The 16,332-nt window shown below is 42.5% G+C and overlaps 1 protein-coding gene across 5 annotated transcripts in view; it reads right to left on the bottom strand.

Moving 5' to 3' along the window:
- LOC121312967 (histone-lysine N-methyltransferase SETD2-like) overlaps window positions 1-3,503 on the bottom strand; it is an 83,729-nt gene extending 80,226 nt beyond the window's left edge. For 4 of the 5 annotated variants that reach the window (XM_041245003.1, XM_041245002.1, XM_041245001.1 and 1 more), the window contains exon 1: window positions 2,808-3,501. Coding sequence is in view for 3 of the 5 variants with exons in the window: in XM_041245001.1 (XP_041100935.1) it covers window positions 2,808-2,842 (35 nt within the window). In the remaining 2 variants the exon portion in view is untranslated. Of the gene's footprint in view, window positions 1-2,807 lie in introns of all 5 variants that reach the window. The other variant, XM_041245006.1, reaches the window with a different exon arrangement.
- Between the last annotated feature and the right edge of the window lie 12,829 nt (window positions 3,504-16,332).

Here is a 16,332-nt window from a genome sequence, read left to right as displayed (position 1 = left end):
GTTTGTGTTCATTAGTTAGTTCTAATTAACACAGTGGCTCACCTATGGAGAAACGGTGAATAAAAAAACACACCCGTATCACCTTAAACCATGTGAACTCGTTAATCATACAGAAAATGGTTGCGGTTTCAAAACCGTGGCAGTTTATACCACGGTTTACCAGAAAACCGGTATACCGTGACATCCCTACACCAAGGTGGTCCCTACTAGAGAGTGACATTGGGAGGGGGGCCCCCAGCGGGATTCCCACGGTACGGAAATACATTTCTATTTCTGTTTACAGGAATGGATGGAAACGGAAATTAAACTGGCAGGAACGGCAGGGCCGGGAGTAAAGGGTTTTAAATCTCACGGTAACGAAGGGGAAACGAACTGAAAGCCGCGGAAAGAGCCACGTGAGATGATGTGAAATTAAACCAATCAAAATCCGCCCGCAGACTCCTGGGAATCCATATATTTACCAAAACAGACACTGTAACCCTCCTATCAACGACACTCATTCTAATTAACACACCCCATTTAGTGATGTCACTGGCCCACCCATTCAATTCAACCCAACTTAATCTTGCTATAGTTGATTGCAATTAACATTTACAGTAAAACTGTAAAATACCCAAACTAATTTTAAATATGTCTACCTCAGCAAATAATTGTTTAAATTAAACTTATTGGGGGATGAAGTTGGTGTTAAACTCATGACTGTGGCCTTTGAGTTTTTTTTTTTTTTTTTTTTTTTTTTTTTTTTAAATGTGTGTTATCAACACAGGTTCGTGTTGTTCTCGTTATTCTTGTAATAAGTAATAGGGCAGTAGTGAATTACATTTTAAAAATTCACCTGGGAACAGAATGAGAATGAAAAACACAAGAAAAAAAGTTTAACCAGAAAAACAGCCTGCCTGAAATGCATGTTATACAGCGAGAGGCTAAAAAGAAAAAAAGTCTCTTCTATTTTTCTTAAATATCACAAGACGGGATGGGCCAGTTGGTAACCACTGGCCTAGACACATGTGAAATTATAGTACAAAGTTGTTGCTTTTTTTTTTAACATATGTATGTGCGCCTCCACTACTGGGATTTCATCAGTGTGATTGGAAAAAAAAAAAAAAAAGTACCAGCCGTGCAGGTGCTGTGTCCATGCATGCAAAGGAAGGGCTGCGGTGTGGAACTTATGAGCTCTACGGTGAGACAGTGTATGAAGGTGGTAAAAACGCCACCACTTCTTTCAATGTTAGCGATGACCGACACAGATAACGTTATCGTTATTTCTCTAGGTTTTTCAACGTAATTTTGTTTTTTTGTTAAGTAAGGACTTAAGTAACCATGTAATGTTACGTAAATGACCCACTGCATCATCAACGAGATTGTATTTAATTTTTTTTTTCCTGACATTTAAATTTTTGGCCTTTCGTAAAAGGGGTCAGGGATGAAAATCTGTTTCATAATAAAAAATAATGTAGTGGCTAGAAGTTATCCTGTTTGAAAAACATTACATGGAATACCGAGCCTGGCAATTCATACAATCAAAACCGTGTAAAAGAATCTTCTTATGAACTCTTTGCCACTGCACAGTCCTCTCACTACCTACGATAAAGTACTAAACTAAAACAGTACAGCAGGAGACCTGTGTGTATCCCACCAAAAAAAACAAATCGCCATTAGAGCTGTGTTTCTAAACCGATAATTCTGCTTAAGACCGTTTTTTTGTGAGGTAGTTCACCTAGGCAAAAACATTGTCTCTTTTTCCCAGGCTATTACTTTGATGTGTTCTTTGTTTCATTGTGTTTGTGGGAGTGTTTTTATTGGAACACTGAAAGAGGCCATTTGTCACCACTCACTTGATATTACAAGCAAACTTAATACTGTAACCCCACATTGTTGTACACCCTAATAAAATATATTATAAAATGATGTAAAAATAAAATGTCTTTTTCCTTTAACCTTTTAAAATTCCAACAAGTTTTTACTTTTTGCCCCGCCTAGTAAATTATTAGCTAGACCAACCATTTTAGCTAGACCGTAACGGATCTCTAAGTTTTGTTAAATGAATCGTAATTTGAAAATATATAAATAAACAGCTCAATGTAAACAGTAAACAGTATGTGTAATATATATATATATATATATATATATATATATATATATATATATATATATATATATACACACACACACATAGATACACACACACACACACACACACACACACACGGTCTCTCTGCGAGATGATTATATAATATATCACCACACTGGGAGTGCAGTAACTAACTACACTATTAAAGTTGCCAGGCCCTCGCTGGACGTCATTCACAGGGGTCTGATAGTTCTACTTTAGTACGCGGATCCGGGCCTACCTACAAATGCAGTTAGGCCTGTTGTAGCGAGTGCTGCTATGCCGCTCTCCTGTTTCCTTACATTCCCCGCCGAAAGCAAAATTTGGATGAAGAACACATTCTAAAAACCAATCACATTGTGGGAATACGAGCTGGAGAGACGTTTAGTTTTACACGCTGTAGAAATGCAGTGTGCCTGCTGTGTTTATTCCAAAGGTACTCTTCAATACTCACCCGTACGTCTTTCTGTAACCCAGACAGCTCAACTATTCCATCAAAACAACACGGTTAGCGAAGTCCCCTTTTAGAGGATGATTTTAAATGCGCGGTAAAATGCACAACAAATCAGTCTCTTGGGATCTTTTTTAAACTCGTGTTATTTTCACGGTGTGTGTTATTTGTTTTGTTTTGTTTTGAGTGTCTTGTGTTATTGAGTATGCATGCACAGACTACATACATAAATACAAAAATACTCACTCCGTTGGATGCTCTGGGTCATAAAAGTCCCCCATCTTCACCGCCGACAAGAAACTGCCCTATCTTTTGACTCAAAAACATCCAGCAAATCCTATTTCCAAACCGGGGTGTTCTCGAAACGAAACTCATCAAACAGGCGAAACACACAGAATCAGTACGACCGGGTCAATGCAACCATATAGCACCGAGTTTAAAAATACGTTTCGTTAAAAATATATATTTTCCCTAGTTGTATTGTTTTTAAAGTCCCAATTTAATATAATTTACCCACAGCGGCTCCTCCTCCTTCGACCGCCACCATACACCTCATGTCGTGACGATTTTACTACAGTACAGTCTTTGCCAGGTCTTGCAGTATTACACAGGGGGGAGGAAGGGGGCTGTTGTGATGATCTTGTTATTCCGTGAAATCAATGTTATTCAGATTTAATTTCACAACATGTTTATATATATTCTATAAACAGTCGTTTTTTTCTAAAACAAAAGAAAAACGAAAAATTAAACTCGCTGCGTAAAAATGTTCTGGGGCTGAGGAAGTTTTGTTTTTTGTTTTGTTTTTTTAAACTCTCTCTCTCTCTCTCGGTCTCTTTGCTCTCCCTTCGCAACGGAAACTGAAACAAACTACAGTAACTTCCTACCATCCAACCAATCCTACATCTTCTGTAACACGAATGATCGCCGAAACTGCAGCGAAACAGATTTGAAGGGAAACTACTTTTAAAAAGCTGTCTGGTGAAAAATGCCCAGATTTCAAACACATACCACCACACATGCTGTCACCACATTCAGTATAATAGTTAACACAGCTTTTGCGGTCTGTGAACTGAAGACATCGTTTAGTAGTGCAATCACAACTGTCACTTGTGTGTTGTGAATAGATGTAGCTGAGTTCGTATTGAGTGCAGGGTACGGTACTCTGTCTATTCAAAATAATTTATTGTAACATGGTTTATTATTGGTTAAACTTTGCTTTATTGTAGAGGTAAAATAAGCAGATCTACTGCTGCACTGTTGTGGTGCCAAAACGTATTACACAGTAATGATTTATTTATTTAACGTTACATTGCTGGCTTTAGTTTCCCAGTGGAGGAAGCAGAAGTATGCTAATTATAGTAGAATTTTAGAGAAAAAATACACCAAATGAAGGAAAAACAAGGTGTCTTTATTTGGACTAGCTACGCTGATTTCTACAAAACTACTGTCTCTGTCTTGAAATATTGTAATTGTCGCTAGCTTGCATAGACAGCTAAGAGTTTTGTGAATCTAGTCTTTTAAAGCGAGGTTTCTGGTCTGATACAAGCTTTGGTGGGGTGGACAACTATAAAACGCAAAAATAAATTATTCGATACAGACATCCCAAAGTACGGCTCTCATGTAAATTGGGTTAGTTTGCTTGAGTCTGTTGGTTAAAGATGTAGGTGTGTGATAAAACACGATTAAACTGCAATGCAGCAACACGCGATGTGAAGTGAATGCAAAAGTCAAATATAAGGGCTATACATTTTAAAGCAAGCCTACGTTTCCATTGAAAACGCCTGCTACAGCTGGAACGATACACGACCCCACAAAAGGTTTAATCGTTTTCAGATGGTTTCACAGACTTGGATTAGCACTAGTCTTGGACTACTTTGCCTAAATTAACATTAGGCAGTCAAAGATTATCACCGTTCTGGGTCTGTGAAGCCAGACATGTATCTATTAAACTTAGATAAGTAACTTTATTCTTTGTTAAACGAAGCAATCATAAAAGGTACATGGATGGATATCGGTGTGATAAATGTTACGTGAATACTGATTGTTTTTTCCTATTTATATGACAGGAATAACGTGATTCTCAATACAATTTCAGTTCAGTCTAGAAATCACAAACAGATCAACATAAAACAATAAGGCATTGCCTTTTCAGAATATTGCTATGGTGTAGATATTAATTGGGAGGATTTCACTTGAAATTAAAATAACTGTTTGCTTTAGTTGGTTATTTCACATTGTAGGGAAGCCTGTTCATGTGTATATATCCAGCTAATTACAGGACAGAGAAAAGTGTCACTTCCTTGGCCAGTTTGTTTGTGTTGTTTTTTAAGCCTTATAGAGATAAATATCTTCTGAGTGGAAAAAGTGTGATACACTTGATACATTCGCAAATGTTTTGGCCTTTCCTTTTTTATGGTCCTGAATTTTAGCTAAAAAAAAAAAAAAAAAGTGTGTTTCTGCTCTATAGAATTTAATCAGCCATTGGATTCGGTTGGATACTGATACAGTATCATGTTATGGTAGGATGACAGTCATTTGGAATCCCAATGAAAGTGAATGGCAGAGAGATTTCCTCAGTGTAAATGATAAAATAATGGATTTCTTTCTTTTCTGTATTTTCAGGTACCTATTCCTTAGCAGAGATGGGAAGTTAGGTGCAATCTTTGTTGACAGTGAGCCCAAGATGCTGTGGAAGGCACAGAAAGTAGTGAAACTTGGGTGAGTCACTTTCTAGTCATGGGGGCAGTGTTGTCCACTGGTTAGAACAAAGGGGCTGTGAGACAGCATGGTCTAGTGGTTAGATCTGAGGCTCATTTCGGGAACCTCACTGAGTGTTCGCCGTGTTTTGTCTGTCTGTTTTGTCTGCCATAATGCTGTTTTGTTTTGTGCCAGTGTTTGTGTGTTTTGTTCAAACCTTTTATTTTGTTTATTTCTTATCAAACCGGGCAACAGCACATTCCCTCACCAAAACTGTTGTCATTATCCTTCCTGGTCTCACGTCACCACAAGCCCTTATCCAGGCTGACTTACAGTTGTTACAAAATATCACATTATAGAATATCATATTACAGAATATCACATTGATGATAAAAGCAATTATAAAGTACAGTAAAGTCAGTAGAAAATAAGATCAAATTCAAATAAGAGCAATGGACAAAGTATGCTTCCATCTGGTAATGTACGTTGTTTATTGGTTTACTACGTGGTATGTACATTAGTAAGCGTTAAACACAATTAAAGATCCCCTCAATCCCCTCTCCCACATCAAACCCCTCTCCCACGTCGATCCCCTCTCCCACATCAATCCCCTCGACCACATCGATCCCCTCTCCCACATCAAACCCCTTGATCCCCTCTCCCACATCAAACCCCTTAACCACACTGATCTCCTCTCCCACATCGATCCCCTCTCCCACATCAAACCCCTTGATCCCCTCTCCCACATCAAACCCCTTGATCCCCTCTCCCACATCGAACCCCTTAACCACATCGATCCCCTCTCCAACATCGAACCCCCCTCCCACATCAATCCCCCGTCCCACATCAATCTCCTCTCCCATCGAACCCCTCTCCCACATCGATCCCCTCTCCCACATCGAACCCCTTAACCACACTGATCTCATCTCCCACATCGATCCCCTCTCCCACATTGAACCCGTCCCACATCAATCCCCTCTCCAATCGAACCCCTCTCCCACATCGATCCCCTCTCCAACATTGATCCCCTCTCCAACATCGAACCCCCCTCCCACATCGAACCCCTGTCCCACATCGAACCCCTCTCCCACATCAATCCCCTCTCCTACATCGAACCCCTCTCTCACATTGAACCCCTCTCCCACATCGATCCCCTCGATCCCCTCTCCAACACTGATCCCCTCTCCCACATTGATCACTTCTCCCACATCGAATCCCGTCTCCCACATTGATCCCCTCTCCCAAATTGAACCGCTCAACCACATCAAACCCCTCACCCACATTGAGCCCCTCAATCCCCTCTTCCACATCGACTCCCTCTCCCACATCCCATGTTTATTTTAAGAGCTCCTAGTCCCTTTAACACTTCTGCCTCGGTTATGCTAAAGTTACTTAAAACTGGATAGGAACAGGTTGACATGTGGGGCATGTTGTCTGTATCCTTCTTTGTAAAAACTTGTGGAAAGTAATCATTTAATATATTTGCTAATTTTTTTCTTCATCTATGATTTTGCCATTTGTATCTCTTAGACATTTAACCTCCTCTTTGAATGTTCTCTTGCTGTTGTAATATTGGAAAAACATTTTGGAATTAGTTTTAGCCCCCTTAGCAATGTTCATTTCTATTTCTTTCTTGGCCTTTCTAATTGTTTTTTAAATAATTTTCTCCCAATTTGGAATGCCCAATTATTTTTAGGCTCAGCTCACTGCTACAACCCGACACTGACTCGGGAGCAGTGAAGATGAACAGACGATGTCCTCCGAAGCATGTGCCATCAGCTGACCGTTTCTTTTTCAGACTGCAGGCCCACCCTGCAGCTACCTCAGAGCTACAGTATCAGAGGACAATGCAGCTCTGGAGAGGTAACAGGCAAGCCTGCAGGCACCTGGCCAGACCACAGGGGTCGCTGGTGCGTGGTAAGCCAAAGATACCCTAGCCGACCTAAGCCCCCACCCCCACCACCCCCTCAGCTGTTGCAACTGTCAGGAGACAGATCTAGCTACACTCTTCAAAAGGATGTCAGGCAGTCGCACGACAAGAGAAACTAGAATAGTGTATGATCAGATAAACTCGATTTTTATACAAGTAATACCTTTTCAGGTACTGTGCGATTATGAGGACCCACCCTGTATGTGTGTGCACTGGTTACATTGTCAGTCAATGCTTTATTGTCCGTGGGGCTTGTTTGTGAATATAACTTGCTGGCTGTGTATTTAACTGCTGTCCCATGCCCCCAATCCTTTATGTTGTTGTAGTACTGTTTCTTTTATTGCATTGATGTCATCCCTTTGTTTGTCAGGTGTGGCTTCTATTGGTTTAGTGCAATATTGTAGGTTGCTTCACAAAAATCCGGGCCTTTATTCAACGATTGTTTGATTGATCCAGTGCCCTTATGAACAGGCTTCAATTAAACCGTATTTACACTGTCTATGTCCTGTGAATGCAATTTAGGTTGACTTCTGTAAAACAAAAAACAAAAACAGGTCTGTTTGTCTTTGTGGCAGGGCTGAGGCTTGCGCCTGTAAATAATATATTTTTTATTTCATTATTAATATGGTTTGGTAGGTTTGTAAAGAAAAGTTTGCTAGACATGGCAGGGCTGGGAGGTTAGACTTCCCGCCCTGCCTAATTGAACCTTGATGTGCAGCAAGTGGTCAGGTCTTAATTTACTAATTGAATATCAATTAACCCTGGCCACATGCCTTTAAAAGGCTGAAAAGCCAGCTTTCTTCTTTTGTTTGGTCTTTCTTCTGTAAACCTGGAGGTGAATGGGAAGAATCCTCACGACTGAGTCCGGGAGTAGCACACAGTAGCACATCCTTTTGTTTTCTTGTTGTTTTTGTACAGCGCTGTGTATGTTCTCCCGCACTATGGATACCACTGTTGGAATCCTAATGGTGGCTAGGTATCATGGCGTTTTCAACTGATACAGTCAGTGTTTTCAGTCAAGCATAGTTTGTTGAAGTTGGCTCCAGTGAAAAAAAAAAAAAAAGTCAAATAAACATGTACAGTCAAACTGCTGCACGCAGAGTCTGCAGAGCAATCATACACATAGACTTCTGATGCTTTCATTCTGTTCCATCCTGTTTGGCTAAGTGGACACTAGCACAGTTATAATGTTATTGCTCCTTCATTATTGTATTGGCTATTTAAGTGCTGCAGCCGCTTGCCTCCTGTTCATTTTGTAAGACGAGGGGAATACAGTAAATGTGGGGTTGCAAAATCCAGACTCAAATATTTATTTACTTTAAGTGTTCTGTAACAACTATGACAGTGGTTCTCAATCTGTGGTCCATGGAAAGGTTACGTAATTACAGAAAGCAAGCGCAAGCATAGTTTATAGATCCCATTGCAAACCCAAAATTTCAGACCTTAAAAACTCAGCTACAGAAGCATAAAGAAAATGCATAATTGGAGAATATCTCCAAGTTAAAAAAAAAAAAGTCTAAACTCTCCATCATATAGTTTTGGAGTGTATAAAATGTATTCTTTACTAGGGAGTTTTTGTGTATTGTGCTCATGTGCACTCAACGCAGCATCTTGTAAAGTAAGGGAACACATGACAGGGCATGCATTGTGTTGCATTAGCATACAGCTGTAGATGGGTTGGAGGCTGGAGGTTGGAGGCTGGAGGTTTTCAGCGTTTTCATTTATTGTAATTAATTAAAATGAATGAAGCCTCTGTGCTGGTCCCATCATTCTGTAAACAAAGCTGACGTAGCCCGCAATGTTAACCTTAGCTACTTGATAATAAAACGATACAGAAAAGGAGGCAAAGCCAAAAAGTTCAAGTTCCACACATTACTGCCACTGACCTGGAAAAGCTAACACAAAAATACATTACTGGCATTTTTAAATGCTTGGTCACTAACTAACTGGAATCGTTCTTTAAAACTCCAATTTTAAAATAACTTTGCTCACAGAAACAGACCCACAAGATTATGCTTTCCATTACACGAGAGTAGATGGTAAACTTCATGCTGATTTGAACTTGGCTCTCACCAAGATAAGCATCAACTAAGACGTAGCTTTACAGTAAACTAATGTGATCCATATGTGTCTCCATCCATTTGCATTTCCTTCCATATAATGATGTAGATATCCTTCTGCCTGGTGTTAATGGCTGAAGTGTAATGCTGGCTCCAGGGATCAGCTTATTGCCTCCCTGGCGCATCAGCACACACAACAGTTGTGATGCTGGCTCCGGGGATCAACCATAGTGCGGCCTCCCCAACGCATCAGCATGACAACCGTCTGGATTGAGCTAAGTAGGGTACATCTCTGGGGTCTTCAAGTGGGCACCTTCCATCCTCAGTGTTTCGTCGACTAGCCCACGACACCTCAAGAGGGCTCAACGGTGATTCTGGCATCCCAGCATCACCCCCCTCTGTCCCCCACTCAACTCAGCCCAGCTTACTTACCTGTACATTAGCGTTTCTTTCTTTCTATTGTGCTTGAGATCCCCATCCAGAATCTTTCCGTCTCAACCACAGCCAGTTGCTGCTTCTCTCTGCTGCTTCAGATAAGTTCTTCACTGTGTGACGCAACTCTTGGCCACTGAATCCGACGTCTCTGAGAAACCGGGTTGTAGAGTGTGCCACAAATCCTCGACAACCCACTTCCACTGGGTAAACCCGGACTCTCCATCCTCGCTGTTCCGCTTCAGTGGCTAGTTGAGCATACCGCAGTTTCTTCCTCTCGTACGCCTCATCTACAGCATCCTCCCATGGCACTGTTAACTCTACCAGGTGAACAAGGCGTGCTGATCCAGACCACAAGACAATATCTGGTCGAAGGTTAGTGGTGGCAATCTCAGGTGGAAAATAAGCTGTTGACCAACATCTGCCAGCATTTTCCAGTCTCTAGCAGCTTCCAGTTGTCCTGGGCGAGGATTGGAACACCTTTTCTTGGTGGTTGCTCTCCTGGGCAGAGGAATGTTGTCTTTTGTGTGTAATGTTTTGATGGAACAGGTGGCAACTTATTAGTCAGGTTACGCTTGTCTTCCATTGCTAAGGCCAAACATCGCAGCACCTGGTCATGGCGTCAAGTAAACTGACCTTGGCTAAAAGCCACCTTACATCCTGTCAAAATGTGCCTTAATGTTGCAGGTGATGAACACAAAGGACATGAGGGATCTTCTCCTACCCAGAGGTTTAGGTTCTGTGGTGATGGGAGAACATCATATGTTGACCTGATGAGGAAACTGATCCTGCTCTGTTCCATTGACCATAGGTCTTGCCAGCCAATCTTGCGTTGTTCCACACTCTCCCATCTCATCCATTCTCCCTGCTTGGCCTGGGAAATGGCCTTTATACACCTCATCCTCTCCTCCTGCTTTTGCACCTCGTTGACTACCAGCTTCCTCCTTTGAGCTGGGGCTGCCTTGTGCCATGTAGGAGGAGCTGAACTGAGACCAAGACTCCCTCTTCCATGCTGAACTTGCCCCATGATATCACCAAATCGAAGGGCAGCCTTTGCATCTTCCACAGATTTCTTTGCCGCCCACTTTCTTCCATTTTTCAACACAGGTGCTGCCTCCCTTACGCATTTGTCGCGTGACTCTACTAATGTCATTTCCAGTCTGACCTTGGAGTACATAAATTCCTCGGTTAGAGCGGAGACTGGTAGCTGCAGTATTCCTTTACCATAAAGTCCCACTCTGCTGAGGCAGCGTGGAACTCCAAACCATTTCCTGATGTATCAACTGATTAAAGCTTCCAGCTTCTCTACTGTTGTCAAAGAAACCTCGTACACAGTCACTGAAAGCACCAGAGTTTTAGTTTGCCTGGTAGAGCACAGCTGTCTATGCTCTTCAACCCTTCCACTGCTTGTTGTCTAACTTCTCCCACACAAACTGTGTCCTTTAGATCCCCGTCGTACCATCTCCCAAGACTCTTCACTGGCTTCTCAGAGACTGTTGGTATTGCCTCACCATTAATGAAGAATGTTTTATCTACTACTTTGCCTTTAATTATAGAGATGTTCCTTGATTTAGTGGGCTTGAATTGCATTAATCCCATTCAATGTTATTGGTTAATTTGCCCAATAACCGATTAGTGCAGGCTACTGTTGTAGTCATGGTTGTCATGTCATCCATGTATGCTCGAATTGGTTTTAGTGTGCCATTCTTCTCACTGTTGAATAACTTCTTTACAAATTTGAATGGATCTTTATAAAAGTTAGCTCTCGCACGCTCCTTCTTTTTGTAGCGTTTCCGTAGGCGCTCAGCTCTGCGCAATGCTGCAAGCTTATCTTTTATGACCCTTTGTAAGAGATTGAGTCCCTCCTTCTGACTTTGTTCTGCTCTTCTCCATTGCTTCCTCAGCTGCCGTCTAGACTTTCCAGGAATAGTTTGTACTTTTTCCTTCCTTTTTTCAACTCCAAACCTCTCGCTTCCATATGCGTAGATGATGTCCCCAAATTTATCCAGCTTCTTTTCAACTGTTCCATTTAACCTTTCCAATGCAAAGCAGAGATCTGTATTTACTGTGTCCCATGTAGTTTTTTCACAAGCTCTTGGCCATTTAACTCCAGGCTCTTACCCGTTGAGGTTCTTTTCTCTCTTACTCTGGTTCGTCTGACCGGGTTCGCAAGCATCATTAGGTTCATCACTAACTGTATCCATGCAAGTCCTCCTCACGTCTATGACAGGGGTGCTGATATCCTGCGAACTGTGGTTTGCTTCCTGTCGCTGGATTTCATTCGACTGATTTGACTGACTTCGTAAGAAGTACTGATCAGTGCGAGGCCCTTGTCCCTTCTCCCTCAAGCATTTCATTCTCCCTTGATGAATCTTCAAACCCCTGACCGTTGTTGCCTTGCTCCAGCCACAGACACAAACCTGGAGTTCCATGTCTTTGCTAACTGCAGATCTGGAACTAGTCTTTTGTGAAGTACTCTCCATACTCATATCCGTTTCCGTTCCTAAGTTGTTAACCGTGTTGTCCAGCGTTGAGTCATCTTCCGCCCCCGCTCTCGCAGCCTCTAGGGGTATTTTTCTCTTTAATTTCTTAGAAGCCTTGGGTGGGTGTCTCCAGCATCCTGTAAACACAGAGCTGGATACTGCCGACAAGGGTAGCTAACCCTTGCCAGCCCCAATGGGGTCTCTTTCCTCCTGTCAGCTGTCTCTCCAGGCTGTCACAAGGTCTTTCCCTTGTTGCCAGCTGCACTATTCACAGCAGTCACTGGACGTATCCAGATCTTCATGATTTCCATTACACGAGAGTAGATGTTAAACTTCATGCTGATTGTAAACACATTGCATTAAAACAAAGAAAGGTAAGTCTACGGTTATTCTTAGTATTACAGTGATTTTTTATGTGCTTATTTTTAGTTAGCTGTACTGTTTATTGTGTGGTCTGCCGAGAGGCTCATAAGTATGCAAACCGTGCATTTATGCTATATGTACGAAGAGTCATGTGATGCTTTTTAACCAATCAGAGGTTGTTATTTTTCATATATATATATATATATATATATATATATATATATATATATATATATATATATATATATATATATATATATATATATATATATATAGCTCTGGAAAAAATTAAGAGACCACTGCAAAATTATCAGTTTCTCTGGTTTTACTATTTATAGGTATGTGTTTGGGTAAAATGAACATTTTTGTTTACTACTGACAACATTTTTCCCAAATTCCAAATTAAAATATTGTCATTTAGAGCATTTATTTGCAGAAAATGACAACTGGTCAAAATAACAAAAAAGATGCAGTGTTGTCAGACCTCGAATAATGCAAAGAAAATAAGTTCATTTTCATTTTTAAACAACACAATACTAATGTTTTAACTTAGGAAGAGTTCAGAAATCAATATTTGGTGGAATAACCCTGATTTTCAAGTACAGCTTTCATGTGTCTTGGCATGCTCTCCACCAGTCTTTCACATTGATGTTGGGTGACTTTATGCAACTCCTTCACACAGAAATTCAAGCAGCTCGGCTTTGTTTGATGGCTAGTGACCATCCATCTTCCTCTTGATCACATTCCAGAGGTTTTCAATGGGGTTCAGGTCTGGAGATTGGGCTGGCCATGACAGGGTCTTGATCTGGTGGTCCTCTATCCACACCTTGATTGACCTGGCTGTGTGGCATGGAGCATTGTCCTGCTGGAAAAACCAATCCTCAGAGTTGGGGAACATTGTCAGAGCAGAAGGAAGCAAATTTTCTTCCAGGACAACCTTGTACTTGGCTTGATTCATGCCAAAGCTGCCCGATTCCAGCCTTGCTGAAGCACCCCCAGATTATCACCGATCCGCCACCACATTTCACAGTGGGTGCGAGACACTGTGGTTTGTAGGCCTCTCCAGGTCTCCGTCTAACCAATAGATGACCAGGTGTTCGGCAAAGCTGAAAATTGGACTCATCTGGGGGTGCTTCAGCAAGGCTGGAATCGGGCAGATTTGTCTTTGTGAAGGACGCATGAATCAAGCCAAATACAAGGTTGTCCTGGAAGAAAACTTGCTTCCTTCTGCTCTGACAATGTTCCCCGCCGCTCCCAGAGCCCAGAGAGGAGGAGCCACTGCTCCCAGAGCCCAGAGAGGGGGAGCCGCCGCTCCCAGAGCCCAGAGAGGAGGAGCCACTGCTCCCAGAGCCCAGAGAGGAGGAGCCGCCGCTCCCAGAGCCCAGAGAGGAGGAGCCGCCACTCCCGGAGTCCAGAGAGGAGAAGCCACCGCTCCCGGAGCCCAGAGAGGAGGAGCTGCCACTCCCGGAGCCCAGAGAGGAGGAGCCGCCGCTCCCGGAGCCCAGAGAGGAGGAGCCGCCGCTCCCAGATCCTAGAGAGGAGGAGCCGCCGCTCCCAGAGCCCAGAGAGGAGGAGCCGCCGCTCCCAGAGCCCAGAGAGGAGAAGCCACCACTCCTGGAGCCCAGAGAGGAGGAGCCGTCGCTCCCAGAGCCCAGAGAGGGCGAAGCAATGAACAAAGAGGAGGAGGTGAGGTGCCCACCTCCATCACCCCAGCGAACCAGTCCAGCACTGCCAGTTGCGGTCCCTTGCCCCTTGCTCCTGGACACCCTGCCGGTCTTCCTAGACCTTCCTGCACTGGACTTGGAGCCCAGGAGTCTGCAACATTGGCCACAGCTTTTCCCCTGGTTCCCTGCTCCGCTCTTCCTGAGCACCCAGACGTCGCTGGGCTGCTGCCAGATGTCGCTGATGCTCCCCCTGTTCGCTGCTTCGCTCCCCCTGGGTGATCGGACATCGCTGCGCCGGTCCCCAGTGGAAGATCTCTGTCCACTGCTGCATCCTCTTGTTCCCCGGTCGTTCTGGTGGGGTCCCTTGTCGCCGGTTCATGGTCCCTTCCCGGAAGTGCCGGAAGGTCCGACCCACCCTCAAGTCTGCCCGTAGAAGAGGGCGGAAATTGACATTTTGGGACTTGAGTGTGGGTGGTTGTGTTTTAGGGGAGGGGGTGGCCTTGATATGGCCGATCAGTATTTCACACTTGAGGGGGAGGATGTGTAAGGTAGCAGGGAGGGGGTTAAAATCCTTCCCTGCTAAAAACATGTGGGAATGCACTATTTTGGGTGAACGGGCTAATTGTTTAATTGTTTTATTGTTTAGATAATCCCCTGCACCTGGTGCTAATTGTAAATTGGAGCCAGGTGCAGGGTATTTAAGAGAGGCAGCCAGTCTGCTCAAGGCTGCTGCTGAGTGAAGAGCCCGACTGTGTGTGTGAGCAGTCGTTACAAAGTGAAGTGCTGAGTGAAGCCCGTGTGAGTTTGTCTTTTGTGTCTGGGTCAGGTAAACGGCTTAGCCATGATGTGTGTTAGTCAGGGATCGGCTGGTGTATAGTTAGAGCTCCAAAACGGAGTTAGGTGTTTATTTCTGTTTTGTTTTATGTTTATTAAAAGTGAGCGTCAGCGCTAAATCAATTCCATCTCTGTGTCCTGGGTCTATCTTAAAGGGGCAACGAACGTGAAAAGTGGAAGAATCTTTCACAGTATATATATATATATATATATATATATATATATATATATATATATATATATATATATATATAGTACATTATTCTGAAACACTGCATCCTTTAAGTAATAAATATTCACATATCATATTACTAAAAGATGACTCACTATGACCCATCAACTCTGACTAACTGCACAGTCCCTCTGGGCTTCTGGGTGGGGCGGTACTACTGGTTCAGGTAACTGCATGTCCTGACTTCCTTTTCATCTGGTACTAGGCTAATTTATCTATCCCCAGGCTGAAGGAGAGGGAACTCTTCACTCCTATGTAACTGTACACAGGCAGAAAGATCACACCAAGAGCGACAAATATAAACCTACAAATGATATTAGAGTTGCAAACGATACAAAATATTTCCATTCTGCTGTCAGCCTTCTCCTTCGAGAGATTTCTTTTGTTGATGAGCAATGAATGAGTTGCTGTTATCATGCTAACCCATGTGCCTATAGAATGCATTTTGTAGTACAGGGGGTGTCACAAGAGGACATTTGCTTATGGCTAGAGACCAAAATGTAGTATTTTCACTATTATTTTAATAACTCAGAAGGACAGTCTGTTAAAAAAAAAGTGCTTGTATTACTGTGGTCACCATCGTACATTTCACACAACATCAGAAACTTGAATTTAGTAATCCCCAAAAAGTAATTACGAACACTCGCCACTGTGTGGCATATTGGCACTATTAAAGCATATGAGTACAATTGGATAAGAATGCATGTTAATCCATAACAGTAAATATTTTGGGGGTGATAGTACCAGGGGAAAGGTCAGCCTTTATAAAGGTTTCTTGTTATATAGCTGGTCAGAGAATAGCTTGATGTAGTCAAGTACAAGTATAACGAAAGATAAATATGGTAAAAGCCCTGTATATAATCAAATTACATTGCTCTAGACACTAGCTGTTATTTGGAGTTTTACAAGGGGAAATGACAGCTCTTAAAACATTTACCACTGTACACAGATCAAAGTAAAATAGTAAAGCATACTGTAAGAATGATAAATTAGAGGTTAGTATGGTAAAGCATTGTAAAAAATAACCAACCAAGGTGACGCATAATATATGCGTGGTAAAATCAAAATGGCATGGT

The sequence above is a fragment of the Polyodon spathula genome, chromosome 3 (assembly GCF_017654505.1).
Source record: "Polyodon spathula isolate WHYD16114869_AA chromosome 3, ASM1765450v1, whole genome shotgun sequence".
Lineage (NCBI taxonomy): Eukaryota > Metazoa > Chordata > Actinopteri > Acipenseriformes > Polyodontidae > Polyodon > Polyodon spathula.
The sequence above is the reverse complement of the archived record's forward strand: the minus strand, read 5'-3'. Positions and strand labels throughout refer to the sequence as shown.